This window comes from Podarcis tiliguerta (genome assembly GCF_965153285.1).
Source record: "Podarcis tiliguerta genome assembly, chromosome: 8".
Classification (NCBI taxonomy): domain Eukaryota; kingdom Metazoa; phylum Chordata; class Lepidosauria; order Squamata; family Lacertidae; genus Podarcis; species Podarcis tiliguerta.
Genome location: NC_139541.1, coordinates 52,438,270 through 52,465,550, shown reverse-complemented (window position 1 = coordinate 52,465,550; position 27,281 = coordinate 52,438,270). Strand labels below are relative to the sequence as shown.

The following is a 27,281-nucleotide window of genomic DNA, read 5'->3' as shown; positions in this document are numbered from 1 at the left end:
CATCAGCTTTGTGTACATATGAAATTCTCTCAGTGAGTCAGAGCCATCTTATCAGTGGCCCACCTGGCCTACTATTGCGGAGGGAACAGAAGTATCCAACGACTTAGGCTGAGGTTCATCTCTCCCTGGAGATGCTTGGGGTTGTACCTGGGACCTTGGATGGGACACAGAGCTCATGGTCCACCATTGCACACACACCCCAGCATGAAACACATGCATGTGCCTTACCCAAAGCCTGGCTGTTGCTGCATTTCCGTGGCACCTTCCTTACAGTACACCAGAGGTTTACAGCCCCAAACTTTACATCACCCTTCCTCAAATTGGTGCCCTCCAAATGTTTTTGACTGCAACTCGCATCATTCCCAGCCAGCATGTCAGTCAGTTTTGAGGATTCTTGTGCAATATTCATGGGTATTTCAACATCTCCCTCCCTCCCTCTCCCTGTAGGGCCTTGTCCCTTGTATGGCTGGCTTCCTGGGACAATCCCATTGCAGCGACGCATGCACAAAACCACTCATTGTTGCTCAGGTTCCCCTTGCAAGCTGGTGGGTGGATTGACTGCACCGCTGTCCGTGAGCAGGATTTGACAGGGGCTGAGTAACCACAGCTCTGTTCTGGCTTGCTGAGGAATGTGTGGTTGCGGGAGACAAAAGCAGCCTGTGGATCCTACAGGAGGGCTGTTTTGACTTGGCTGCTCTGCTCAGATTTTGCATGGTGTTCTTTAAACTTCTGAGTCACACCTTTTTTTGTTTTCTGCGACTGGAGGCGCACACCTCAGTCTCCCATGCCCAGCAAAGAGCTCCTCTGGGTAGTGCCTCCTCCCCACTTCTTGGTGAGTCAATCTTCTGGGTGTGTTACCTGATTGGAAGGTGCTCAAAAATGCCTCTGAGTATGAGAGTGTTCTGCTGGGTGTCTGCGTCCAATCCCAGAGGATGCAAATGCACTGGGAAGTTACTTACCAGCAGCGACTCATCTGGAGGGATGCTTGGGGAAGGGCACCAGCTCACTAGGAGCTGAGCACCTGCTGTGCACCCAGAAGGTTCCATCTAGGAAGAGCAGCGTCTTGGCTTGGGATAGACCACTCTTTATGCCATTGCTCAACATCCTTTGAAGATGAGCACTCCGGGCAATTTGTGGTTTGAGATTGGCTTCTGAGGTTTTCAAGGCTGATAAGGAATTTGAATCTGGCCCTCCTGTTCTCAAGTCCACCCATTTCTATCTCCTGCCCCACATGGACTCCCATTCCAGAATCCTTGGGTTGCCTAGAAGCTGAGCTTAGTGAGCAGCTCAGTAAGAGTGCTCTAGAAGTGCAGCAAATAAATCAAGTGTGTCTAAAGTGGCGTCACAGGTGTGCATTTCACTGGGGGGAGCGCAGAGTTCCTGCAGCCAGTTCAAGGCCCTGTAGATTCACCTATACCTACTGCCAGTGGTTCTCCAGGGTTTCAGAAAGAGTCTTTCTCAGCTCTGCCTCGGAATTGAACCTGGGACCTTCTGTGCAAGGCAGATACTCCCCCAGTGGACTAAGGCCGTCCACTGTAAATGGTTAAACAAATACCCATCTACTTGGCATACTCCTGTGATCCGCCAGTAGAACCCAGACTTCTTTTGGCCCACTCCTTTGCTGGAATGCTTCCAAAATCTTCTGCAACTCCCAAGGGTGCTGTGGCAGATGATGGGTGTGTGGGTGTTCTTAACAGAGAGGTTGATTTAGAAAGAGTTCCCTGAAGCAGAAAAAAAGTGTGCAAACCTTGCCTTTTCCCATACCTTCCCTGCCTTTCCCCTCACTCTCGGTGCCCAGCTTGAAAAGGGTAAGATGTAGGTATGCCCGGTTGGCATCACAGGTCATGGCTTCAACCTGGTTGAGTTGCAAGCATCTCCTCCCAGGCAAGCTGTGCTGCTCGTCATCATGGGCTGAGCCCCCCCCCCCCAACTCCCTCCACACTCCTCGGGGGTTTATGAGGTCAAGGGATGGGAACTGGAGTGGGGCCAAGTGCAACAATGACTCCCTGAAGTGCTCATATCAATATTTGCAGCTTTTATCTCTGATGTACCCGAGTGGGCGGATTCCACAGCTACACAGCGACTCAACAGTAGCCTTTGAATCACTGGTGCTAGAGTCAGTGAGCGGTTGTGGTTGGCACGCTTCTGAAATTCCCAGTGTGTGCCAACAGGATTGGCTGTTTTCAAATAGCTGCCCTGAGGGTGGAACAGTGTCCTCTGCCTCTACTTGGGCATTGAAAAGACCCCGGGTCACCAGTGGGTAGCCTGGGAGCCACAGGTGGCCCTCTGACTTCTTCACTGTGGCCTTCCCCAGGCCAGAATGAGAGAGAGAGGGAAGGAAGGAAGGAAGGAAGGAAGGAAGGAAGGAAGGAAGGAAGGAAGGAAGGAAAGAAAGAAAGAAAGAAAGAAAGAAAGGGTAGTGTGTGTGTGTGTGTGTGTGTGTGTGTGTGTGTATTTGCTGTGATCTGTGGGTCTGTGTCCCATAGGATTGTGTTCCCATCCCATAACTCTGAAAAAGCGACCCCCACCTGCTGCCCAAGTTTCTGCTTCTCCAGTGTAAAGTTTCAGGGGGTGGGGGGTTGACTTGCAGGGGGAAAATGGAAGGAACCCAGCTTTAACCTTTCTGCTGCAAGCTGCCCCCTTTCTTTGCTAGGGCTCTTGCCTAGCTGCAAACGTGGGTCTGGATCACTATCTGAGAAATGAGTGGCTATAAAGGAGAGTTGCTGGGCAGGGAAGGGGTTAACCCACCCCATGACCTCTGCAAGTTTCACCCTGCTCTGGGTGCTGTTTGCACAGGAAAAGCAGTGCCTGATATTTCAAAACACAACAGTAGTGGCTAGGTATATGGTTGGGTTTCTTGCAAAATGCAAGGCTCCCTAAGCAAGCTCTGATATGCCTCCTTAGCTGAAGGACCATCTATCCTGGGACCTTGGATGAAAGGATTTTAAAATGAAATGGCCTAGAAGTAGAGTTTTTCATAGAATTGTAGAGGTGGAAGGCACCCCAAGGGTCATCTAGTCCAACCCCTGCTGTGTGAAACTTCTAGCTAAAGCATCCATGACAGAAGCCCACCCAACCTCTGCTTAAAAACCTCCAGTGGAGGAGAGTCCACCACCTTCTGTTCCAGTGTCGAACAGCTCTTACTGTCAGAAAGTTCTTCCTGATATTTAGTTAGAATCTCCTTTTTTGTAATTTGACTCTATTGGTGCAGGTTTTAGGGTCTCTTCAGAAAGGTGTTTGGCATTACTGACAAACATCTTCACGTAGGATATCAATACACACACACACACACACACACATTTGGGAACATCTGCCTCACTAATTGGTCCAGATATCAATGCCTCCTGGGGCCCTCCATATGCTTTGGTCTACAACTCCCATCAGTCATAGCCAGCATGACATTTTGGTGCTGGGGTGACGGAAGTGTGGCTACTGTGCTGACTGGGGCTGATGGGAATTGTAGTCCAAAGGATCTGGAGGGCCCCAGGTTAGAGAAGTCCACTCTAGGGAGTGGTACATGCCTTCCCAGCTTCTGGAATAGCACTTTAAACTATAGAGACAGTGTGGTGTAGTGGTTACAGTGTTAGACCGGGAGACCAGGATTCAAATCTCCACCTGGTCATGAAGCTCACCGGGTCACATTGGACCAGTCACTGCCTTTCAGCCTAACCTGTCTCATGTGATTGTTGTGGGAGTAAATGAGGAGGCAGGGAACCATCCACCCTGAACTCCTTGGACTAAAAGGTGGGATATAGATACTTGAATCTTGCTTGTGGGTTTCCCACAGGCATCTGGTTGGCCGCTGTGAGAACAGGATGCCAGACTAGATGGGCCATTGGCCTGATCCAGCAGGCTCTCCTTATTACCCCTGACATTAGAGATAGAACATAGCCAACATTTCCTCCACAAATCTGTGTAAAGCCACCCAAGCTGGTGGCCATTTTTGCATGAAGTAATGAGTTCATAGCATTTGGGATGTTTGAACCAGGGACTGCACGCTCCATAACTTATCCGCTTTAAGACTGTGCAAAACACCAGCTTTTCAATTGTTTGCCTTTGCAGAGCGACTGGCACACATTTATTTGGCTGCTCGTGTGGTACAGTGCTTTATTGTCTGCTGTATGCATACTTCTGTTTTGCAATGGCCTGCAGCCAAGACAATAAACTGTCAACGACAATGTTGCAAGGACCAAGCGTTATTGCGTTGACGCTGTACCTGGAGCAGTCAGCTTTTGCCTAGAGAAGCAGCTGTCCTGAGCAAGTTTTAGTGGCCTGGGTGGAATGTACATTTCGGCCCTTGGAGCAGAAAGTAAATAATCCTTATCCTTTGTTCCTCTTTGGTTGGGAAGAGCTTGTGCATCCTAGTTTCTGCCTGCTATTTGTGGTGAATGGAGCTTTTTGGAGAGCCCACTTTACTTAATGCCAATTTCACTAGTTTCCTCGAAGATTATGTAGAGAGAACCACATTGTAAGTCCTGAAGGAAGGAAGATCCCAACATAAGGAGTAGAAACTGGTCTGTCATTAGCATCACCTTACTTCCTGGGTCCTTTTGATTATAATATTGGGACTATGAATTTCCACTCTTGAAAGCCAACTGCTATTGTTGCATTAGTTTAGACTTCTAGTTTGCTCTTCATGTTTAATTCTCAGGCAAACTACTCTTTCTAGCTTCCTTCTGCAAAGCAGACCTACCCTACAGCGCTGTTGTGGGGATTTCTGAGATGTTTGTGAAGGGCTTTTAACTTTGTCTGTGAAGCAGTATTTTCTCAATCTCATTAGAGCTGCAACCCCCTGTCCACTTACTTTGGAGTAAATCCCACTGTACTGAATGGTTTTAATTACAAGTAAAGATCCAGAGAGTTGTGTTGCAATGCTGCTGTTAGTTTTCTATCTTGCATTCATAGTTTCAGTTTGGGCAGCGCTTTGTCTCTCTGTTTCTGAAAAGTTATCTCGATGCTGGTTGGAAGGGACAGATTGTCTCCCATCAAGATTGGACTAAGAATTTCCTGTGGCGCAGAGGGAGGGGAAACCTTTTTTTGATTGAGGGCCGCGTTCGATCATAGGGAACCTTCCTGGGGCTGCATGACAGTAGTTGGTGGGGCCAGATATGAAAGTGGGTGGAATCTATAAATATACATTTAAAGTAGTATCATACCACTTTAAACAGTCATGGCTTTTACTTTTATGTGGCTGGCATGTAGCCTAGACCCTGTCTGCACTATCTATTTAAAACAGTATCATACCAATTTAAACAGGCATGGCTTCCCCCAAGGAAGTCTGAGAGTTGCAGTTTGTTTTAAGGGTGCTGAGAGAGGTACTCACAGAGGTACAATTCCCAGAGTTCCCTGGAAGAGGGATTGACTCTGGTAACTGTAGCTCTTTCAGGGGAATAGGGGTGTCTTAATAACTCTCAGCACCCTTAGCAAGCGACATGTCCCATAATTCTTTGGGGGAAGTCATGCCTGTTTAAAGTGGTATGATACTGCTTTAAATGGACAGTGCAGACAGGATCTCAGCTACATTCCAGTCACATGTTTCTACACACATAAATGTACATCTAGGTAAGCATTATTGCACTTCAAGGACACAATCCAACCAGGCAAAAGCAATCGAGGGGGCTCTGGAGCAGGGCTGGCGGGGTGTGTGGCCTGGGAAGTGGGAAGTTTCAAGGACCAAATTGAGAGGCCTGGGTGGGGGCACCTCTGGCCCTCGGTCCTGAGGTTCCTCACCCCTAAAAAGAAGCATAATGTGGGGAATAAGGATTTCCTTTTATATCCCTTGCCAGTCACGTACTCTCCCACGTTTCGTTGTTGTTGAAATCATGGGTTGAAATGTTGGTGAGCCCTCTCAGAGACCCTTCTGGAGTGACAACTCTTGGCCTCCTTTCAGTGAAACCAGTTGGTGGTGTTTGTGTGTGTGTCCCCCAAGACAGCACGTTTTTATTGACCTTTAGGCCTGTGTCCCAAACCATAGGTGAGTGGGACAGGCTAAGGTCTAGACTGGTTCAAGGGCTGGTCTTTTTTAGGACAAGGCTCAGCCGGAAATGGGGGCCCTGCGTTAAAGGACTTTTTGATGGAAGTGAGTCATCTGCTTTCAGAGTAATTTCCCCTTCAGTGTATGAGCTCACAAGATGCCCATTTAGTAAGACTTTGCGTGAGCAATGAGCGTTATGTTGTAATCAAACTCCTATCTGAGCAACTGGGGCCCTTTGGACGGCTTCCTGCTGCCTTTTTTAAAAAAGTATTTTTTTAAAGCTACATTAATCATGCATTCCTCTGACTGGAGGGAAGGTGAGGTTTAACTCCTTCATCCCTGCAAAGTGTTTCCAGCTAGAGAAGACAAAGGGAAGGCCATGGCCTCCCAGCTTAATCTACCTTGCAGGATTGTTGTGAGGATTAAATGAGAGGGAGAAAAAGGTGGGATATGAATACAATAAATAATTAGTCTTGTCTTCCACCTTTTTCATGACTTGTTTTCTACTGGGCATCTTCCACCAACTGGTGCCCTTCAGCTGCTTTGGACTACAATTCCTATCAGCACCTGGTTGGGCCTGATGGGACTTGTAGTCTAAAACATCTGGAGGGCGTTGACATCTGAAGTTGGTGACAGCTGCTTTAGGGAGTGAGGTTGGTTGGGCACCATGGATAGCATGCCTGTTTTTCTGTTTTTATTTGTTTGAAATACAGTGATACCTCAGGTTACATACGCTTCAGGTTACATGCGCTTCAGGTTACACACTCCGCTAACGCAGAAATAGTGCTTCAGGTTAAGAACTTTGCTTCAGGATAAGAACAGAAATCTTGCTCCGGCGGTGCGGCGGCAGCAGGAGGCCCCATTAGCTAAAGTGGTGCTTCAGGTTAAGAACAGTTTCAGGACCTCCGGAATGAATTAAGTACTTAACCTGAAGTACCAGTGTACATTTGAAATACATTTATTTGAACCTGTCTTAAGGCAACGAACAAAAAACTCTTTTAAATGGTTAGTTATCTGAATGCTTGGCCTCATTTAAAGCAGTATTGTACCACTTTAAACAGCCACATCTTCCCTCAAATAATTCTGGGACCTGTAGCTTCCTAAACTAAGGTTGGGGACATCCCTTGTTCAAAACCCAGAAGAGGGTCACAGCTCAGTGGCGGAGGCCCGCCCCCCAAAAAAGCTTACTGTTTTCTGTGGAGGTTTCGGAGTAAGGTTACTCTTTGTGGTGTGCATGGCAGGTCTTGTCCACCTAGATGTTGTTTTCTTGCATTCCTTTCCCCAGAGGCACATCTGACCTGGCATGCCTTGCTCTGTCCTTCCAGCCCAAGCAATAAACAGCCGGGGGGGGGGGGGGAGGATGCTTGCTCCAAGGTGCAAGGCTGCCCTCCAAAGAGAAATTTCACTGGGAGGCTTGTTTCTGAGGAATTTTCTCTTTTTTGTGATCTTTTTTATTTGATTTTTCAAACATACACATTTTTCAAACATAAACGTTTTTCAAACATATACAAATACATTTCCATATACAGAGATTTCTCTGAATCTCATGACTTCCCCCCTCCATCCCCTCAGTGGGTCCTAATGTCAATGTTTTCAACTGCATATTGTATCGTAATCTATGTTTTATATCTATCTATATTACACTGCAAGTGTAATAATAATTCTGCTAATGTTTTCATCTGCTTACAGTGGTCTCCTAAATAAATTTTAATTTCCCCCCATTCTTTCCTGAAGTTTTTGTTTTCTTGGCTCCTGAGCTTTCCAGTCAGCTTTGCCATTTCAGCGTAGTCCATCAGTTTAGTTTGCCATTCCTCTCTGGTAGGGACTCTTTCTTCTTTCCACCTCTGGGCCAGATTTCCGAGGAATTTTCTCAAATCAGCACAATAACAATATTCAGGAAAGCTCTTTTCCAATTCCCGCGCTTCCACTGGGATCTGTCATTGTGAAAGCAACATGACCTGCCTATTAATATAATATAATATTACTGTAAACTGCTTTGGGAACCACTGTGGTAAAAAAAAAAAGTGCCATTGTGCTGTTAGGTGCAGTTCTGCGCCAGAGGAACCCATGCAACCCCAGTAATGTGGAGAGTGTTTGTGGCATAGCCAGTATTTTTGTGGGGCTGCAACAGCGCCTGACCAGATGCCCCATAGTTGCATTTAGCGCTGTTAACAGCAGCAACTCTTCCTTTTCTCTGCCTCCCCCCCCCCCCCAGCCTCTGCAACATATCTGTCCATCTGAGGCCCCGTTTCCATAGATGCCTTTTCCGCCTCTTTCCCTTGGGGAGGGTGGGAAGTCGAGCCTGTTGCTTACAGTATCCTAGCTTTCGGATTCAGTCTCCTATTCCAGGAGGGCCTCTTCTGGTAAAGTTTGGGCAGGCCTGGAAAATATTTTGAATTCCTGGAAGGCAGCATCAAATTTGTACTGCCATGCTAGGATAGGGTTTCCCTCAGCCTATCCTAGCATGGCAGTAAAAGCTGTCTTGCACAGTCACCCTGTGGTCAGTGTGGTGGTTGGAAGAGAAAAGGGGTGTGCCATGTATAAGCAATCAAATAATAGCCCCATAAAAGAGCACGTATAGGGAGCAGCGCAAGGCCAGGCTGGCGGTTTTATCCACACTCCGAGAGATTTAACAGAACATCGTTTTTAGATCTGTGCTCTTCCTTCATCTCCATTCAACAATTGCAAAGGGAGAAGGGAAGGGTTAGGGGAAAGGTTAGAACTTCAGTTAGGGAAAGAACATAAGAGACTGCTGGATCAGGCCAATGGCCCTTATAGTCTAGAATCCTATTCTCACAGTGGCCAACCAGATGCCTTACTGGGAAACCTCACAAGCAGGATTCAAGCACAAGAGCCTTCTCCCCTCCTGTGGTGGGAGGGGAGCAACTGGCATTCAGAAGCATCCTGCCTCCCACCGCAGAAGCAGAGCAGAGCCATTGTGGCTAGTAGCCATTGAAAGCCTTGCCCTCCATGAATTTGTTCAGTTCTCTTTTAAAGCCATCCATGTCGGTGGCCATCATGGTGCGTTCCAAAAGCAGCGACACAGGGAAATGTAAACATGTCTCACCATCATGCAAAGTGGCAACCGCACATCTACTTTGCTATAAAGCAGGGATTGGAATCCACCTGCTGCCTTCTGTATGTTGTTGGACCACAACCGCCACAATTCCTGATAATTGATTGTGCTGGGTGAGGCTGATGGGAGTTGAAGTCCCGACAAGCTCTGGGAGCCACAGGTTCCCCGTCCCTGGCATCGGCCAACTGTATAGCCGAGTTGGTGGCTGTCAGCACACCACATACCTGTGAACTCAAAGGTGGAAAGAATCTTTTTTTCATTGGCGGATAGTTGGATGGGAGGGGATCTGACTTTTGGCCACAGCAAGAACACATAGAGTCCTCAGAACATAGGGAGCTGGTATATACAGAGTACACCAGCAATTTTCAAGTTCTCTCACCCCAATGGAACACTTGAAATTAGATGGTCTGGGCTGACCATCTAATGATATTCCTCTGCCCATTCTTTAGCAATTGCAATGCCCTGTGCTAGATGTTGTATGATGTTAATTGCATTTCCCCCTCCCTTCTTTTATTTCTTAGGTAATTGTGTTTTATTGTATTCAAGTTGCAACATAATAAAACACAACGTGAGAAATAAAAGAAGCAATAAAATACAAGTAAAAGTTGGTACGAGTATTTAATGCGATGGGCATGCTCTCTCCAGTCTTCAGCCAGAAATCCACAGAAGCACGGTGGACCACCTGGATGAAGCTGGTGGTCCTGTCCACTAATTGCAGTTTGGGAATCCCTGGTCTTCCACTGAGTGCCAAAAGCTCTCTTTCGAGATTTCAGATCGGTCTCTCCCAGCCCTACTTGGGGACCCTGCGTATTGAACCTGACACCTTCTCCTTACAAAGCTTGTGCCGTGCCACTCGGCCATCACCCTTCTTTTTCTCTTGTCCCGCAGACAGCTCCCCCTTCCCTGCCCTGTGTTTTCTGTGAACGCCCACTTGGGCTTTGAAAACCGTACAAAACATTTTCTTCTCATTCTTTGCTTAAGGGGCCTCAATCAGCCACTAGTTGTAAACAAAACAATCTTGCTGGGGGGAAATGTGCTTTCGGCCTCCTGGGAGGAAACGCAGTACAGGAAGCATGAAGGGACTTAGAACTGAGAGCGAGATGTAGAAGGGGCCAAGAATTAGTAGGTAGGGCAGTTTGGTGAGATCTGTAGACTGGCATCTCACTAAAGAATTAAGTATGGAGTTGAGTGACGGTAACTCATTCTGCAGAGTTACTGCTTGGCATGCCATACTGAAGCTTAAACTTCCACATAACAGTGATGTTCAGAAGTAGCAAATCTGTTGTGTGATCCAGCACCAAAATGTGAAATGGAATGTTTTTTCCTAGTATATTTTAAGGGTGTCCCTTTTGGGTTGGCACCTGCTAGCGATTGATAGACCGCAATGAAAAGCCTGTAATTTACCTTTTTATAAACAGGCATAGTTTGGAAGGTATGAAATCTTCCCCAATCTGGTGCCCTCTGACTGTTTTCAACTACAATTCCCATCAACTCCAAGCCAGCACAGTTTGATGGCAGTCATGGTCCGAAACAGCTGGAGGGCACTGGTTGGGAAAGACCGATGAGAGACTGGCATCGAGACTCAAAAGAGGCTGGCTTCCCCCTTCCACCACCTCCTTGGGGCTCCAGTAGAAACTTATGTTTGGAAGTAAATTCTGAATCTCTGTGTGTCCTGCTGCTGTGGGAGGGGTGGAGGGTAGCAGGACGCACAAAGGGAATTCTCTGGTTGACTCACAGCTCTGGCACTTCCTGCCCAGGAGAGGAGAAGTGGGGAGGAGAGACTTTGCTTGTGCTAGAAGGAGGGTCCCAGGCCCTTAGCTGGTCTGCCAGCCGGCAAATCTGATAAAATCCTCCTCTGTTGTTGGGTTTGGAACACTTCACAATCTGAAAGAACAAGAAACCGGCTAATGAACAGCAGCACTTGCTGCTATTTATTTGCTTTGCATTCTTTAAACTTAAATAAGAGCAAATGATCACAGGAATTGCTTTATCCCCAGCCAGGCCATTGGTCCATTGAGCTCAGTATTGTCTGCACTGACTGGCAGCGACTCCGCAGGACTTTTAACAGGATTCTCGCTCAGCCTTGCCTGGAACCTTGTGGATTCAAGGCAGACTCTGACATTGAGCTATGGTTCTTCCCCATATGAGTGGGGCAAAGAAAGTTGGGGTAAAAGGAGAGAGCGGGGCATGCGGGAGGGAGAGGAGAAGGACAACCCTGAATGATTAGTTTGGTTTGAGCTGGAATCTGCAGCATCCATTCCTCTGAGATAAGCCCCACTGAGTCCAATGACACTTCCTTCCAGGTAGGCCTCTGTGTGTGCACTTAGTCCTACTGAACTCGGTGGGACTTACTTCCAAGTAGACATGCATTGGCATTGCACCGTAAACTGGCCTTTCTTCTCAAAGCAGCTCCACTTTGCTTGTGTGTCTCCTGCTTTGTTCAAAATCACCCAGAGTCTTTAACTTTTTTTCTTTTTCTTTTGCGTCCTTTTAAAATCTTACATCATTTCCATTGCCTTTGCTCTCTTTTAAAAGGCACAGATGTGTGTATATTCGTCTCAGCGCAGGGTGTCTTTTCTGAAAGCTTCTCGTCTCCTGCTCAACGGTTAGGCATGTCATTTTGTTTGCAAACAGCGCTTTTTATAAATAGGCCGACACAAGTCTCTAGCTCCAGGTTTGTTGTTTTTAACCCATTTCCCCCATGTGTATTCATATTCTTTATTTGTGGGGAGGGGGAGAGCCAACTAATTTCACCTGTAAAAGAGGGAGCATTTCTTCTTACTAGGGCACCAGGCAAGTTCTGTATACAGACCGGAGAGTCCTGCCTGGGACGTTCCACCCAGTGACCTTTGCTCATTGATAAATTACTTTCCTTTTCCACTTCAAAGGAGATCTTTGCATGAGCTGGGCTGGGGCAGTCACATGGGCACCCTCACGTCCTTCTGAAGGCCAACCCTTTTTGGCTATAGCAGTGAGGGTGTCTCCTTAGTCTTAATTTGGAAAGAGTAGGTGCAATGGGCAGGGGTGCGTGGGACCATATGTGGTATATACCTGTGCTGCCCCACCCACCCTCAGCAGGTCTACTTAACAGCTTCTGGATGGGGTGGCAGGCGAATTACATTGAGGGGAGTTAACATCCCCTTCATCAATGCCTCTGCTCCAAAGAAATGTGGAGCCCCCTCCATTCCAGAATTATACAATTCCCAGAGCACGCTGTGAAGAGGTGTTGATCGTTCAACCACTCTGGGAATTGTAGCTTAGGAGGGGAACGGGGCCTCCCAGATACTTTGGGAGAAGCCACAACAGTTTAAAGTGGCGCCATAGTTCTTTAAATGCATGGTGTGAATGTGACCGTGGCTGCCTTCTAAGAATTCTGGGAGCTGTAGTTCAGCCTGATTTGCTGGCCAGCAATTCCCCTCACAGAGCTACAATTCCCAGAGTTCCCTTTGAAGAGGGATGGATTGTAAAGCAACTTGGGAATTGGTAAGGGATATAAAGGGAAACCCCGATTCCCCACATGATGTTTCTTTCTATTAACCCAGGGGTGAGGAACCGCAAGACCGAGGGCCAAATGCAGCCCCCACACCCCAGCCTCTCAGTTTGGCTCCCGAGACTCCCCACTTCCCAGGCCACACACCCCGCCAGTCTTGCTCCACAGCCCCCTCAAATGTTTTTGCCTGGCTGGAATGTGTCCTTGAAGTGCAGTTGTGCTTACCTAGATGCGTACGTGTGTAGAAAGCGTTTACTTTGATGTGGATGGAATGTAGCCCAGGCCCTGTCTGCACTGTATATTTAAAGCAGTTTCAGACCCCTATTGGCCTGAAAGAGTCTCAGTTCCCAGAGTCAATCTCTCTTCCCAGGGAACTCTAGGAATTGTAGCTCTGCGAGGGGAATAAGGGCCTCCTAGCAACTCTCAGCACCCTTAAAACAAACTATAGCTCCCATAATTCTTAGGGAGAGGGAGAAACCGTGTCTTGTTTAATGTGGTATCATGGTGTTTTAAATTTATGGCGTGAGTACGGCTCCTCTGTGAACACTTCACACCGGTGATCCTTTTGAGTACGGTTTATGTGATGCTGACTGCAAATTGTACCTCTGGGAGCCACCTTTTATGGCTTGGGGGGGTGCCAGTTGCTGACCTCTCTCTACACTGTTCAGCCATTGGTGCCCTGCCACCCGCTGTCTTTCCATTTCCCCCCCATGCCCTCTGCCACCCCCTGCTGGCCGCCCTAACTCCCCTCCTCTCTGCCTCTCTTGCAGAACGTGCTGGCCAAGGCGCTCTACGACAATGTGGCCGAGTCCCCGGACGAGCTCTCCTTCCGTAAGGGCGACATCATGACGGTGCTGGAGCGCAACACGCAAGGGCTGGATGGCTGGTGGCTCTGCTCCTTGCACGGGCGGCAGGGCATCGTCCCCGGCAACCGCCTCAAGATCCTGGTGGGGATGTACGACAAGAAGCAGCTGCCGCAGCAGACGCCACAGACACCACAGCAGACGCCGCAACCGACGGGGCAGACCCCCCTGGCCTACACTCACCAAGGGGGCTACACCACGTCCCCCGCCTCCCAGTACACCTCTATGCACCCCTCCTTCCTGCCCCAAGAGGACAATGTCTACCTGGTGCCGGCGCCAAACAAGGCCCCGGGGGCACCCCTCCACCAGGGCACAGTGACCGCGGGCCAGTTCCAGTCGCCCCCGGGCAAGCAGCCCCCCACCTACCCAAAGCAGAGCCCCTCTCAATGCCAGGAGGTGTACCAAGTACCAGCTGGACCGGCCAGCCCGCCCCAGGACATTTACCAGGTCCCTCCAGCACCCGCAGGGCTGGGGCAGGACATCTACCAGGTGCCTCCTTCGCTGGATGGACGGGGATGGGAAGCCCCAAAGACCCAAGGAAAGGTAAGTCTCTGGAGGGCACCTGTTCACTTGGCAAGTTTATGGTGTGGCCACCCTTGGAGTACTGCTTACAGTTCTGATTGCCTAGCCTCGAAAAGGATATTGAAGAGTTGGGAAAGGTTCAGAAAAGGGCAAGCAGAACGATCAAGGGGATGGAGCGACTCCCCTCTAAAGAAAGGTTGCAGCGTTTGGGGATTTTTAGTTTAGAGAAAAGGCAAGGAAGGGGAGACAAGATAGTTTATAAAATTATGCATGGCATGGAGGAAGTGGGTGGGGGTAAGTTTTCCCCCTTCTCCCGTTGCTAGAACCTGTGGACATGCAGTAAAGCTGAATTTAGGAAGATTTGAGACAGGCAGCCAGGTAAATTATGGAACTCTCTCTCCCCCAGGAGGCAGTGATGGCTTTAAATGAGGATTAGGCAAATTCATAAGAGGAGATTGCTATTGATGGCTTCTAGCCATGATGGCTATGCTCTGCCTCCACAGTTGGGCAGCAGTGATTCTGAATACCTGTTGCTGGAAGCCACAGGAAGGCTGCTCTTGCGTTTGAATCCTGCTTGCAGGCTTCCCAGAAGAGGCATCTGGCTGGCAACTGTGAGAACAGGATGCTGGACTAGATGGGCTGTTGACCTGATCCAGCAGGATGTTCTTATGTTCTAATGTTCCTTCAGAGCACCAGAGTGGGGCTAGTGGGAGATGCAGTCCAAAACATCTGGAGGATGGCAGGCTGGTATAAAGAAAGGATGCCCTGTCCGCATGCCAGCGGGTGATTGCTTGTATAGGCCAATAGGACCAACTCTGCCTTGCAGCTTTGCAATGCATTTGACAGGCACACTGGCCAGCAAATCAAGCACTGATTCAGTATTCTGTCCTACTTCCCTTCACGCTGCAGGAGAGCTGTCTGATCTATTTTTAAATTGCCACTTGTGTGTTTATGCAAATGAAAGTAGATTATCTCCCCCCCCCCTTTTAATTTTAAGAAAAGCAGAATCAAGTCTTAAAATGTTGAAACCCCCTTAGGAGGAAGAGCAGGAGGAGGGGGAAAGGAAAGGTGGGTTAAGTGATGCCGCTGGTTTCTTGCCCATCACTGGCTTCCGTTGTGAATAGGCAGAGGCAGCTCTCTCCTCCCCACCCCACCCCCTCTGGGTTTAGCACGAGAGCAGAGAGTCAGATGCAGGAATGATGCTCCCAGGAGAAGTCCACCACTCTGCTTTTATTCCTGCAGTCAGACAGTGGTAGTAAAGTGGCTGTAAAGGCATTGTCTTGCGAGTTTTGGCACAGAGAAAGAGAAAGGGGCATAAATGGTTCCTTGTTAGCGGTTGCTGAGCTGGGCGCTTTTCACGGCCGAGAGGAAAGTGCCTCTTCTGCACGGGGTCCATTATTATGAATTATCTGGTCAGCCTCACATGCCAGGGGTGTCCAGTATGATGCCCTTCAGAGGTGGTTGTTCGACTCCAGCTCCCATCAACCCTGACCATCGGGCAGGCTGTCTCCAGAGGCGGATGGGAGCTGGGGGCCCCAGTGACATCTGGAGAGGGCTACATCAGCTGCCCCTCAGACACATACAAGGAGAAACAGACGCAAAGAAGCTCCTTGTCCCACGGAGCTCATAGTCAAACGGTGCCCGTTGAGTTCACGTGGGTGGGCATAAATGTGGAATGGGGGGAGGCCGTTCAAAGAAGAACAACGAGGAAACACAGCCGATGTGCATGGCATTCAAGACTACAGTCCGCTGCCCCAATGGACTTACAAGATATATTTTAATATAGGGGAGGCAAGAGGAGAAAGGTAAATGGGGGAAAGCAGAAGAAGCCATTCTTATGTTTAGCTAAAGTAGAGGTTGGGGACCAGGGAGTTGTAGCAAAGGGTGGTTGGTGGTCATAGAATTGTTGAGTTGGGAGGGACCTCAAGTGTCATTTAGCCCAACCCCCTGCAGTGCAGGAATCACAGCTAAGCAATGCAGTTAGCTAATTTGTTTAAAATATTTTTATCCTGGTAGGTAAGCATGAATTGCTAAAACCGCAATAGAACACTCACACACAAAAGTCTTTCGGCTGAACACCAGAGGAGCCAGCCTATAGAGCAGTGCCTTAAGCCTGGCTCCTGCTGCACCCTGCTGGCTCTGCTGGCCTGGGGGTTCCTGCAGGGGTGAGACAAATCCATTTGCAACACCAGCAGCCACGCTTCAGACTGCAAAGATGCCCTGGGATTTTTCAGCCTGCCTTGCTCATTGTGGGCAGGCAGCAGCTACCCCATTGTGGCAGTCAACCTACCGTCTGCTTTTAAAAGCTCTTTGCTTCTCTGCACGGGGGCAGAGGCAGTTAGTGTTCCTGGACTGCTGGGGCTGGGTTGCCTTCCCCTGCCCCCAAGTGCTGGTGCTTGCATTCTTTACAGAGAGCTTCCTGGAGATTTGCACCAAGGCAGCCTTGCCTCCTGCCTCCGCTGCCTCCCTCTGCAGTGGAGGGTGGAGACAGGGGCGTGTGTGTGCTCCAGCATGGCTTTCCCCTGGGGAGGGGGGTTTGCAGCAGGCTGTGAGGAGCGGTTTCCTGTTTCTCCCTGGGAAAGGAAATGGCCTCCCTCTGGGTGGGAGGCCTCCTTATCCATCTCTGAGGCTCCCTCAACTTGGTTCCTGGGCAAGCCTGTTTCTGGATTGGAGACGGACAAGGCTCTTGTAAGGAGGCATGGCTGATGCCTTTGGTTTCTCCCAGAGTGCCATATCAAAATGTGGGGTCTTGCAGTGCAAGGGTAGAGCAGAGGGTTGGATCGTTTGGTTTGCCTGCAGAAGTTCCCAGATTCAGTCCCCGGTAGAGAACCTCTGCCTGAAACCCCAGAGAGAGCTGCTGCCCATCAGAGTGGGCCATCCTGAGCTAAGTGGACCAGCGGCCTGACTGAGGCTGTGTACACACCATGTACTATCCCTGCCCCCAAAATCATGAGAGTTGTAGTTACGCCTCGCAGAGCTACAGTTCCCAACGCTCTAAACAAACTATAGTTCCCAGGAATCTTTGGGGCTGGGGAGGAGAAATGTGCTTTAAACGAATGGTGTGTACACAGCCTCAGTGTAAGGTAGCTTCCTGTGTCATACCTGAACCCCAGCTTCATTCAGAACCTTGAGGACTGGAACCTTGAGATTGTATCCAGTGTTAGTACACACAGGTCCTGCTTTACAAACACAAGGCGTTCCCCGGAAATCGTTCCTTAGGCAAGCATCTGCATAACCTGATGGCGATTTCCATTGATTCCTATGAGGAAGTTTCCAATGCATTCCTGACCATGGAATTTCGACTCCCGAAAGCAAAAACCAACCAACCAACCTGGGAAAACCCAGGGAAAATGCTCTCTGGTTAGTCTGTTTGCTCCCCTTGCCTTCCTCAGCCAACTGAAGGCAAACAAGGACATGACAAACCTGGGTCTGTTAATTTCCGTGTGTCTGCTCTGAGCCGAACGTTGTTAGATACAGTCCTTGTTTTATATTTAGGAGGTGGCTCACAGCTCACGCTTTGCATGCAGACAGTCCCTGGTTCAATCCCTGGCATCTCCAGGTAGATGAGGCTCTAGCGGCCTGAATCTCTGGAAAGCCACTGCCAGTCTGTGCAGACAGAATTGGGCTAGGGAGACGAGTAGCCCTGTGTGTTGTGTGTCGGCAGTAGGCAAAGCACCCGGCATGCTTGTCCTCCGTTAAGTAGCCGCTGCTGCTGCTGCTGCTGCTGGCTGACCTTGAAGGAGATTCGGATGGAGCAGGCCTGGCAGAGCAGTAAATGATTCAGGAAAAAAGCTTCTCTCACTTGGCAGCCGGCCAGGCCTGCCTGCCTGCTAGGTCCCCACCCACGCCTCTTCCTCGCCGGTGACCTTGTTGCTTTTTCCTGCCTTTGAGGGCAGGCCAAAGGGGTACCATGCAGGGTGTGTTTGTGTGTGTTTTGGGGGAGTGGCTCACGGTGGTGCTGTGCGAGTGGCACCACTCTGGGCAAACCTGTGCTGCAGCATCTGGCTGCTTCTGTGCCACGGGAAAATCTCCATTTTTCAGGGCAGTGCCACGTTAACATATTGCATTTATATCCCACCTTTTCCTCTGAGGAGCTCCAGGTAGCATGCAGGGGGTCTTCTGCCCTTTTTAGGTTAGGCTGAGGGGCAGTGCCTGTCCCCAAGGTCATCAAGGGAAAGCTTCATGGCTAAGCAGGGATTTCAAACCCTGGTCTCTCCCAGGTCCTAGTCAGTCACTCTAGACCAGTGTTTCTCAGACTTGGGTCGTCCCGGCTGTTGTTGGACTGCAATTCCCATCCTCCCTAGCTAGCAGGACCAGGGATCGGGGTGGTGGGAGTTGTAGTCCAGTAACAGCTGGGGAATTTTGACCACTGACCATAAGTGAAGGTTCTCCTAAAGGTATGAAGCGATGACATCAAGCACACCTCTGGTTCGATGGCTGCCATCCTGAGAACCACCACTTTCCCTTTTCCAAACAAAACAAGTTCCCACACCTTATGGCTGTGGTGTTTGGAATACGTGGGCTGTGCATGATGAAATCTTGAAGTCCTTGGCAGGCTCTGTTGGCTTGAAAACCTGTAAAATGCGTATTCCCACCCTCATGAGCATCTCATTAACTTGCTAATTGTATGTTGGTTTTCCTGCTTCTTTTAATTTTTGTTACAAAGCGTCAGATCTGTAGATACTAGCATCCAAAGTGTCTTGGGAGACTTTAGATCTGGGGTATTACATGGGAGAGGTTGCAAATTTGCTATGGAGACATTTGGTGGTGCTGCCGCCAGCTTTTGCCTGGGGTCATTTGTGGAGTTTGGGATTGGGGGTAAGTGGTTGAAAAGTGACATAGTTGAACTATGGCACTCGCTCCCACAGGAGGAAATGATGACCACCAACCTAGATGGCTTTAGAAAATGATTAGACAAATTCATGATGGAGGAGAGGGCTATCAGCTGCTACCAGCTCAAAGGGCCAGTCTGTGCCTCAGTGGTTGGAGGCAGCAATACTTCTGAATACCAGTTGCTGGAAACTGCAGAAGCGAGGAGGGCCCTTGTGCTCGGGTCTCGCTTGCAGGTTTCCCCACAGGTACCTGGGAACAGAATACTGGATGTGATAGGCTATGGGCCTGATCCTGCAGGGCTTTTCTTGCGTTCCTATGTTCTTAGGAGTGCTTTGGCTCACTAATTTCTGTATACCAGACTTTGCAGACACCATGTTTTGCATCCATCCCCTCTCTGACCCACCTGCCATTTCTGAGGTCCCCATTCCAGGAGGGCTGAGTCTTCATTAGTGGCTACTAGGCATGATGGCTCTGCTCTGCCTCCAAGGTCAGAAGCAGCAATGCTTCTGAATACCAGTTGCTGGAAACCGCAGGAGGGGAGAAATCGCCCTTGTGCTCAGGTCCAGCTTATCCGCTTCCCACAGGCACCTGGGTGGCCATGAGCCTGACCAATAGGCTCTTCTTGTGTTCTTACGGCATGCGGGGGCAACTTGCCTCCTCTCTGAGCTTCAGTGCTTTTGGCAGCTCTCTACCCTACCCCAGGCAGATCAGAAGCAGGATAAATAATGCAGCCTGAGTGCATTGTTATAATTTAGTTAGCAAGAGCCGGCTTTCGCAAAGACTCATTCCTGCTTAAGCTTGTAGCGGAATTCCACGTTTTCGTTGTATTGCACTCTGACTGCGCTTGGAGACTCCTGCAGCCTCTGGCTTCCGATGCCTCTCTATGCATGCACTCCCCCCCCCCCTGCAAACTAGCGGCAGCCGGGAAGGCGTCTGCGGCAGGGTCCCTCGTCTCCCCCCCCCCCCGCGCCTCCAGAAGTGGCCGCCCATGAGGGAATGAGCGCACATTGTGCTTCATCTCAAAGCCCTTCATTTGCTCAGAGCCAGAAATAGAACATGATGTCATCCCTGCCTCCCCTGGAGAAGGGGCTCCTGCTGCAAGGTGCCTGGAGGTTCCTTCCAGACGGGGGCTGCCTGTGGGCAGGCAGCGCCCTCTGCTGGAGGAAAGGATGAGCTGCATCCTATGTGACACACACACACAGGCTACTTAGGAGCATCTTTTAGGGAAGAGCTTGTTGGATCAGTGGTGTGTTCCCAGTACTGTTCGCCCCAGCGTGAAAAAGCTCTTCAGCAGCATTTGGGCATAAGGAAGCAGCGAAGAGGTCAGGGCACTGGATAGTGCATTGGACTCGGCTGAATGCTTGGAGGGGCGCTGATGTCCCCCCACCCTTGGCTTTTCGGGGTGACTTTGAGCTAGTCTTTAGGGCATCTCCCAACCCCCCTAAAAGTGCGGGGGGGGGGTAGGAAAGGATCCTTGGTGAATGCAATAGGTGAGCCTGAGATGTTGCAATATCTCAGACACATTGGGGCCCCCAGAGTTAGCCTCGGGCAAGTGGAGGTCAGACCTGTGACTTTCCCAGCCAGGTTCCCACCTGCCTAGCTCAGCAAACTTTGTCTCATCCACCCCTCTTTTTCCCCCCGTGCAGGTTGTCGTCCCCACGCGTGTGGGTCAGGTCTACGTTTATGACTCCCCCAAAGGAGAGCAGGATGAGTATGACTTTCCCCGCCACCTCCAGGAGATCTATGACGTGCCCCCGACTAGGGGTCTACTGGGGAACCAAGGTAGCCAGGAGGTGAGTGATGCCTTCTAGAAGTGGGGGGAGTCTGGTTGGCATGGGGCCCACGCATGTGGGTTGGTGGTGAAACCTCTGCTTCCAAATCACCGGCCCTCAATGGGTTTCAAACTCATTAGCAATTAACATCTCTTGCTCTCCTTTGTTCCTTTTGCCAGGTATATGACACCCCCACCTTGGCAGTCAAGGGCCCCAACAGCAGGGATCTGGCTCATGCCCAGGATATTTATGATGTGCCCCCCAGTGTGGAAAAAGGCCTGCAGGTGGTGAGTATGGCATGCAGGGTTTCCGAGGCGTGGAAGTGGGGAGGGCCTCTATCTTCAGTGGCAGGGGCTGCGGTGGGGGGCTGCCCTAGTGCTTAGGAGAGCCACTCTGACCCAGGAGAGTAGAAGGCGATTGACCCGGAGGCAAAACAAAAATTGCCAAGAAACACCCACCCCACCAAGTACACTCTCTGAAGCATAGGATTGATTTATTGTGTAACTTAATAGAAACAGTTTTATGACCACAGATGTTAAGAAATAAAAAGCTGAATGCTAGACCCTGCCCCAGAGCGTCTTGAGGGCAGAGGAGCTACCAAGAGGGGCACCCCCTTACCAATCTGGGCACCTTAGACAGTCTTTAGGGGAAATGTCAGTCTTTGGGGCCCAAGTGAGCACCTTGAATGGGGCCCAGAAATGAACTAGCATCATGTTACAAGCTGAGGGGGCTACAGATGTGCTGCTGGATTAAACGCCAGCTTTAATACCCTCCTGCAGGTGTACGACATCCCCCCATCGGTCAGCAAGGACGTCCCCGATGGCCCCGCGCGGGAGGAGACCTACGACGTGCCCCCCGTCTTCTGCAAGGCCAAGCCGTTTGATCCCTTACGGCACCCACTCATCCTTGCCCAGCCCTCCGCGCCGGCGGCAGAGCCTTACCTGCCCGAGGATGTGTACGACGTACCTCCGGCCGCCAGCAAAGGGGTTCCCGAGGCCCAGGAGATCTACGACGTGCCGCCCGGCCTGAGGAAGCTGGCGAGCCAGGAGGTCTATGACGTGCCGCGGGAGCTGCCGGTGGGCAGCAAAGACGGGGAGGGCGACTACATCTATGACGTGCCGCCCCAGGTGGACCGGGAGGGCAAGGCGGGCGACGGCAAGCGCCTCTCGGCCTCCAGCACAGGCAGCACCCGCAGCAACCACTCCAGCTCCTCCCTGGACATGGTGCCCGTCAAGGAGGCCCCTGACAGGGACTTGCACCTCGACCAGGACGTTGCCATGGAGACGCTGGCCCGGCTCCAGGGCAACGTGGGCACCGCCGTCTCCTACCTCATGTCCTTCATCAGCGGCAGCTGGCGCAGCCCCGAGCAGATGGAGGTGCAAGCGGCCCGCATCCAGGGGGCGGCCGAGAGCGTCCGGGGGGCGCTGCGGGAACTGCTGGAGTTTGCCCGCGCGGCCGTGAGCAGCGCCTCGCAGGCCTCGGACCGCTCCCTCTACGCCAAGCTGAGCAAGCAGGTGCAGAAGATGGAGGACGTGTACCAGGCTCTGCTGCGGCACAGCCAGGCTCTGGATGGCTGCGGCTGGGCCCCCGGCGCCCTGGTGGCTGGCAAGCCGGGGTCCCCGCCGGACGACCTGGAGCACCTGGTAATGTACTCGCGGGGGGTGCCGGACGACACCAAGCAGTTGGCCTCCTTCCTGCACGGGAACGCCTCCTTGCTCTTCCGGAGGACCAAGGTGCCCCCCACCTCCCTGGGAGGGGACGGCAGCCTCGCCCACGGCACCCCGGCTGACAAGGCAAGCAGCATCCAGTCCCGGCCCTTGCCCTCTCCGCCCAAGTTCCTGACCCAGGACTCGCCCGAGGGGCAGTATGAGAACAGCGAGGGCGGCTGGATGGAAGACTATGACTACGTCCACCTGCAGGTGGGGTTGGGCGGCGGGGAAGAGGAGGGGTGTGCTGTGGGGGGGGGAAGGGCAGAGTGCCCACACACATAACACACACAGACCCTCCAAAGGGGCAAGCCACCACCGGGGGAAGATGGACAGGTGGGGGGGGGGCGGGCTTCGCTAGGTCCTCCGTCTCTGTTCCCAAAGTCCCGTCATCCTCAGGGGTCAGACCCCTTTCTAGGTTCCAGCCCCCAAGCCACACTCCTGGGAAATCCAGCCAGAATATAATACAGTGGTGCCCCGCAAGACGAATGCCTCGCAAGACGGAAAACCCGCTAGACGAAAGGGTTTTCCGTTTTTCAATGCGCTTCGCAGGACGAATTTCTCTATGGGCTTGCTTCGCAAGACGAAAATGTCTTTTTCTACGGCACTAAGCTGCTAATAGCCTTTTAGCAGCTAATCCGCTAATCCCTTAAGGCTTTAATAGCCGCTAATAGCCACTAAACCGCTAATAGCGCTAATCCGCTAATAGGGTTGCTTCGCAAGATGAAAAAACCGCTAGACGAAGAGACTTGCGGAACAGATTCTTTTCGTCTTGCGAGGCACCACTGTAGTTCTATATTTTAAAAGCCTGGCACCAGGCTAATTTTTTCATCATTATCATCGTCTATATATCTGCCACCTTTTCATCGTTAAGCCATGCTCAAGGCGGCTTACGACATGTAAAGGTTCGCGTCATTGCAAGAATATAACCAAAGCAGTGAATGAAAACATAATCAAAGCATAAACAGCAAAATTAAATCTTCCTGACGTAATTCGTAAGAAGATCTAAAAACAAGGATACAATACGTCAATATCAACACCAGCAAAATTAAGACCTCCAAAATTGACTTTGTTTTAGATAAGGAGCTTTGTAGCACAGGTGGCAGAAGCAGGAAGGCCCCCTTCTCTCTGCTCTTCACCCACTTTGCCTTAGGTTAAGTATTGCCATTAATATACAAAGCCTCTGAAGTTTCTTGGGCCCTGCACAAATATTTTTGCTTTTAAAAAAAATAGGCCCTGCCTGCAGCTTTATAATCGAATAATCTGGGCCGGCCCTTTCATGAGACAGGGTGAGGCAGCTGCCCAAGGCAGATGTGCCCAGAGGCTTGCTGCCCTCGGGGGCTGTAAAGGCTGCTGCCCCATTACCAGTGCTGAAGTATGTTCCAGCTGCTGGTCTAGTCAGTTTTTGTATGTAGAATAGCAGGAGCTGCCCTTGTCTCCTTTGCCTCAGACGATAAAATATCTTTCAGCTCAACCAATGAGTGTGCCTACCAGTCACATGTCTTCTGCAAGACTCTTGTTTGGTTTTGCTGCAGAAGACTAACACTCTTACCGCACTGAAATTTGCACACAACTACCTCCAGTGCTGTCTCTGGTCCCTGCCAGGGAGAGGCTCTCAGAGCTGTGGTGGCCTTTTGCCAGGTCAGATCATGGAGCTGTCTTGCTCAGGGCTGTCTCTGTTGATGGGTGCTGGTGCTCCAGACTCGCAAGGGAGCCTTCTCCTGGAGATGTCAAGGTTTGAACCTGGGGACTTTCCTCCTGCCAGGCAGATGCTTGAACCACTGGGGTATGGCCCTTCCCCAGCGGTGGAAAGCTGAAAAATGGGCAGGTAGGAAATGCCTTTTTGCATCAAGTCACTGATCCAGGTAGCGCAGTGTTGCCTACACTTGCCCTTACCAACCAGGTGTCCACCAGATGTGCTGACTGGGGTTGATTGAAATTGCAGTTCCAAAACATCTGGAGGGAGCCAGGTGGGTGAAGAGTCCTTTTTTGGATGCCTTGGCCAAGAACCTTTTCAAAGTGAAGGTGCCGGGGGCTGAACCTTCTGTATGCCAAGCAGATGCTCTAGCACTGATGAAGCTGGGTTCCTTGTGCTGTGGGTCTGTCCCTCTGGTTGCACCCGCACTAACCTCCTTTTCACCCCTTTAAAAAACAACTAGGGAAAGGAAGAGTTTGAGAAAACCCAGAAGGAGCTGCTTGAGAGGGGCAACATCATCCGGCAAGGGAAGGGGCACCTGGAGCAGCAACAGGTGAGTAGGGTGGGCTTCCTGGGTCCAGCCCCACCACTAAGGCATTTGCCAGGCACATGTCAATGGCGCATGCACAACATGGTCATCGCCTGTAATGCTTTTGGCAGGGTAGCAGGCACTGGGGATGAGTTCATGGAACAAATGGGGCGGTGGCCCAAAAATGTTTGGTCGCCATTGATGGTAAAGGATGTCAGGGTAGCTTAAGCAGGGCAGGCCATGTGGCACTCTCCACTCCTGCCTCTCCACCTTCACCTCCCGTTCACTGTTTTCAAAAGTCCGCTGCCCGAGTCTACGTCCTCACACTGCCTAACGGTAGGGCCGGGTTGTATGGATCTGTGGCTGCCAGGATGCCACCACATCCCAGTGGCAAAGCCCATGTAACCCTGCGGGGAGGAAGCTGGCTCATTCTGTCGCAAGCCAGGAAGGGTGGGGGAGTCATTTGTCCTCGGCAGCCCACCCTTGCTTGACGGAGCACCCTGTGCTTTCCCCCCCCCCTGTCCGCAGCTGAAGCAGTTTGAGCGCCTGGAGCAGGAGGTCACGCGGCCCATCGACAACGACCTGTCCAACTGGACACCCCCGCAGCACTACGCCCACGTGCGGGCCGGGGATGGGGCCTCCCTCTGCCCCTCCGACCGGCAGCTGCTCCTCTTCTACCTGGAGCAGTGCGAGGCCAACCTCACCACCCTGACCAACGCCGTGGACGCCTTCTTCACGGCCGTCAGCACCAACCAGCCCCCCAAGATCTTTGTGGCGCACAGCAAGTTCGTCATCCTGAGCGCCCACAAGCTGGTCTTCATCGGGGACACTCTCTCGCGCCAGGCCAAGGCCCAGGACGTGCGTCACAAGGTCACCCACTACAGCAACCTGCTTTGTGACATGCTCAAGGAGATTGTGGCCACCACCAAGGTGGCCGCGCTACAGTACCCCTCCCCCGCCGCTGCCCAGGACATGGTGGCACGGGTCCACGAGCTCGCCAACAGCACGCAGCAGTTCCGGATGGTGCTGGGGCAGCTCGCGGCCATGTGAAGGCCACCCTTGGCTTCGTAGGGGCGGGGGGAGGCCTGCCGACGATCCACACCCACCCACCCAAACACTGCAAATGAGCTGTAAATACTTATCCAGACTCTCCTGGGTTGGTGGGCTGGCTGCTCCCTCCCCTCCCTCTATGCTCCACAGACAATGGACCTTCCTGCCAGTGGTTCCCATGTGCCTGATGTGGTTCACAAGGGAGGATCTTGACGGCCCTGATGGCAACCGGGGAGAAGGTGGTGGAAGGCAAATAGTTATCCTTCCCCCTCCCCCACACCCTGTTTGATTCTGAAATGGTTTGGATAATGAGCACTATTTAAATCAAATAAAGAGACATAGAATCCAAGCAATTAGGGGTACGGGAGAAAGATTGGTGTGGGTGTGTGGGTGTGTTTTTCTCTTGCCATGGTTACATCAGTGCCCTTATCTGTGGGAGAGCCTTGGGATGCCAGCAAACGAATTTGCCCAGGTTGTTCAGTCGACACAGGAGGAAGGTGATCAGCTCCACAAGCAGAGAGAGAGAATGTGTGTGTCTAATTAGGGTAGTCAACCAGGCAGCAATTTGGTCTAAAACTTTGCATGTCCAAAACAGGGGAGAGCGTCAGTCCGTTCCAGCTTCACTACCATGCCTGGACGAAATGTAAACTGCCACTGTCACAATGCAAATACACAAAGCTATGGGCTGCGACCACATTTGGAATACTGTGTACAGCTCTGGTCGCCTCTGGATATTGTAGAGATGGAGAAGGTTCAGAAAAGGGCGGCCAAAACAACCGACTCCCCTGTGAAAAAGGTCGCAGCGTTTGGACCTCTTTAGTTCAGAGATAAGGCTAGATAGAGGTGGTGTGATAGAAGTTTGTAAAATCATGTATGGCATGGAGAAAGTGGAGACAGAAAAGTCTTCCCTCCCTCTCTCATGACGCCAGAACTCCAAGGAAGCTGGATGTTGGGAGTTTCAGGACAGATAAAAGAAAGTCCCTTTTCTCCCAGCTCAGCGTGAAACTTGGCTTTGCAAAGCTGCTTCTGTGGTGTTCATCCTTTCCTCTGCTCATTGCCATTTCCCTTTGCTCTCTTGAAGCATCTCAAGGTAGGGCCAGGAGTGTCCCCTTGTCTCAAACGCCGGGGAGCTGCTGCAAGTCCCTGTAGATAAGACTGAGCCAGGTGGACCTGTGGTCTGATTTTGTTATTCCTAGTTGCCCTGGGCTGGCACATGGAGAAGCTGCGCCTCCATAGAGAAACTGCCGTTTTTCATTGTTTGGAATGATCACATCTTTATGCTAAGGCACTAACTCTGGTCAGTAACCACAGAGCCAGGAGTAATATCAATTTGCATTTGTAACATTGGCTGGTCTACCTTCTGGGTAGGGACCTGCCCTACCTTCTGGGTAGGGACCTGCCCTTAAGATCCTGTTATTTTAACCTGTAAATTGAATCATGGTTAAAAAACAACAACCCTGAACTTGGCTTCCTTGCTCCTTTCAAAGACCCAGGTAGACTCAATAGCTTGGCTGAGCCTGGCTGGAGAACAGGGTGGTGGGCAAATGTCTGGGCAATGGCAGCCTGGACGACTGACTGCCTAATCAGCAGCTAATTCTAACTCCTCCTCTTGCCCTTTCCCCTTCCAGAATCCCACTGACTTGAGTGGATAAGCCACTAAATGGCTGTGGGTGGGTGTGTGTCTTTTTGCCATCAGTTAAAGAGCTAAACATGCTGTAGAAAAACTGGGGGGGCTCATACATCACCATTTACACCCCCATGTTTTGGAAG

At 51.0% G+C, this 27,281-nt stretch overlaps 1 protein-coding gene across 1 annotated transcript in view; it reads left to right on the top strand.

Annotated features, from left to right (window-relative positions):
* The window catches only part of BCAR1 (BCAR1 scaffold protein, Cas family member), a 38,670-nt gene extending 12,810 nt beyond the window's left edge, over positions 1-25,860 (top strand). Inside the window, exons 2-7 of the mRNA XM_083452853.1 lie at positions 13,311-13,946; positions 20,405-20,551; positions 20,710-20,817; positions 21,310-22,449; positions 24,396-24,485; positions 24,990-25,860. Of these exons, the coding sequence (XP_083308979.1) occupies positions 13,311-13,946; positions 20,405-20,551; positions 20,710-20,817; positions 21,310-22,449; positions 24,396-24,485; positions 24,990-25,511 (2,643 nt within the window). The 3' untranslated portion in view covers positions 25,512-25,860. The remainder of the gene's footprint in view (positions 1-13,310; positions 13,947-20,404; positions 20,552-20,709; positions 20,818-21,309; positions 22,450-24,395; positions 24,486-24,989) is intronic.
* The last annotated feature ends 1,421 nt before the right edge of the window (positions 25,861-27,281 follow it).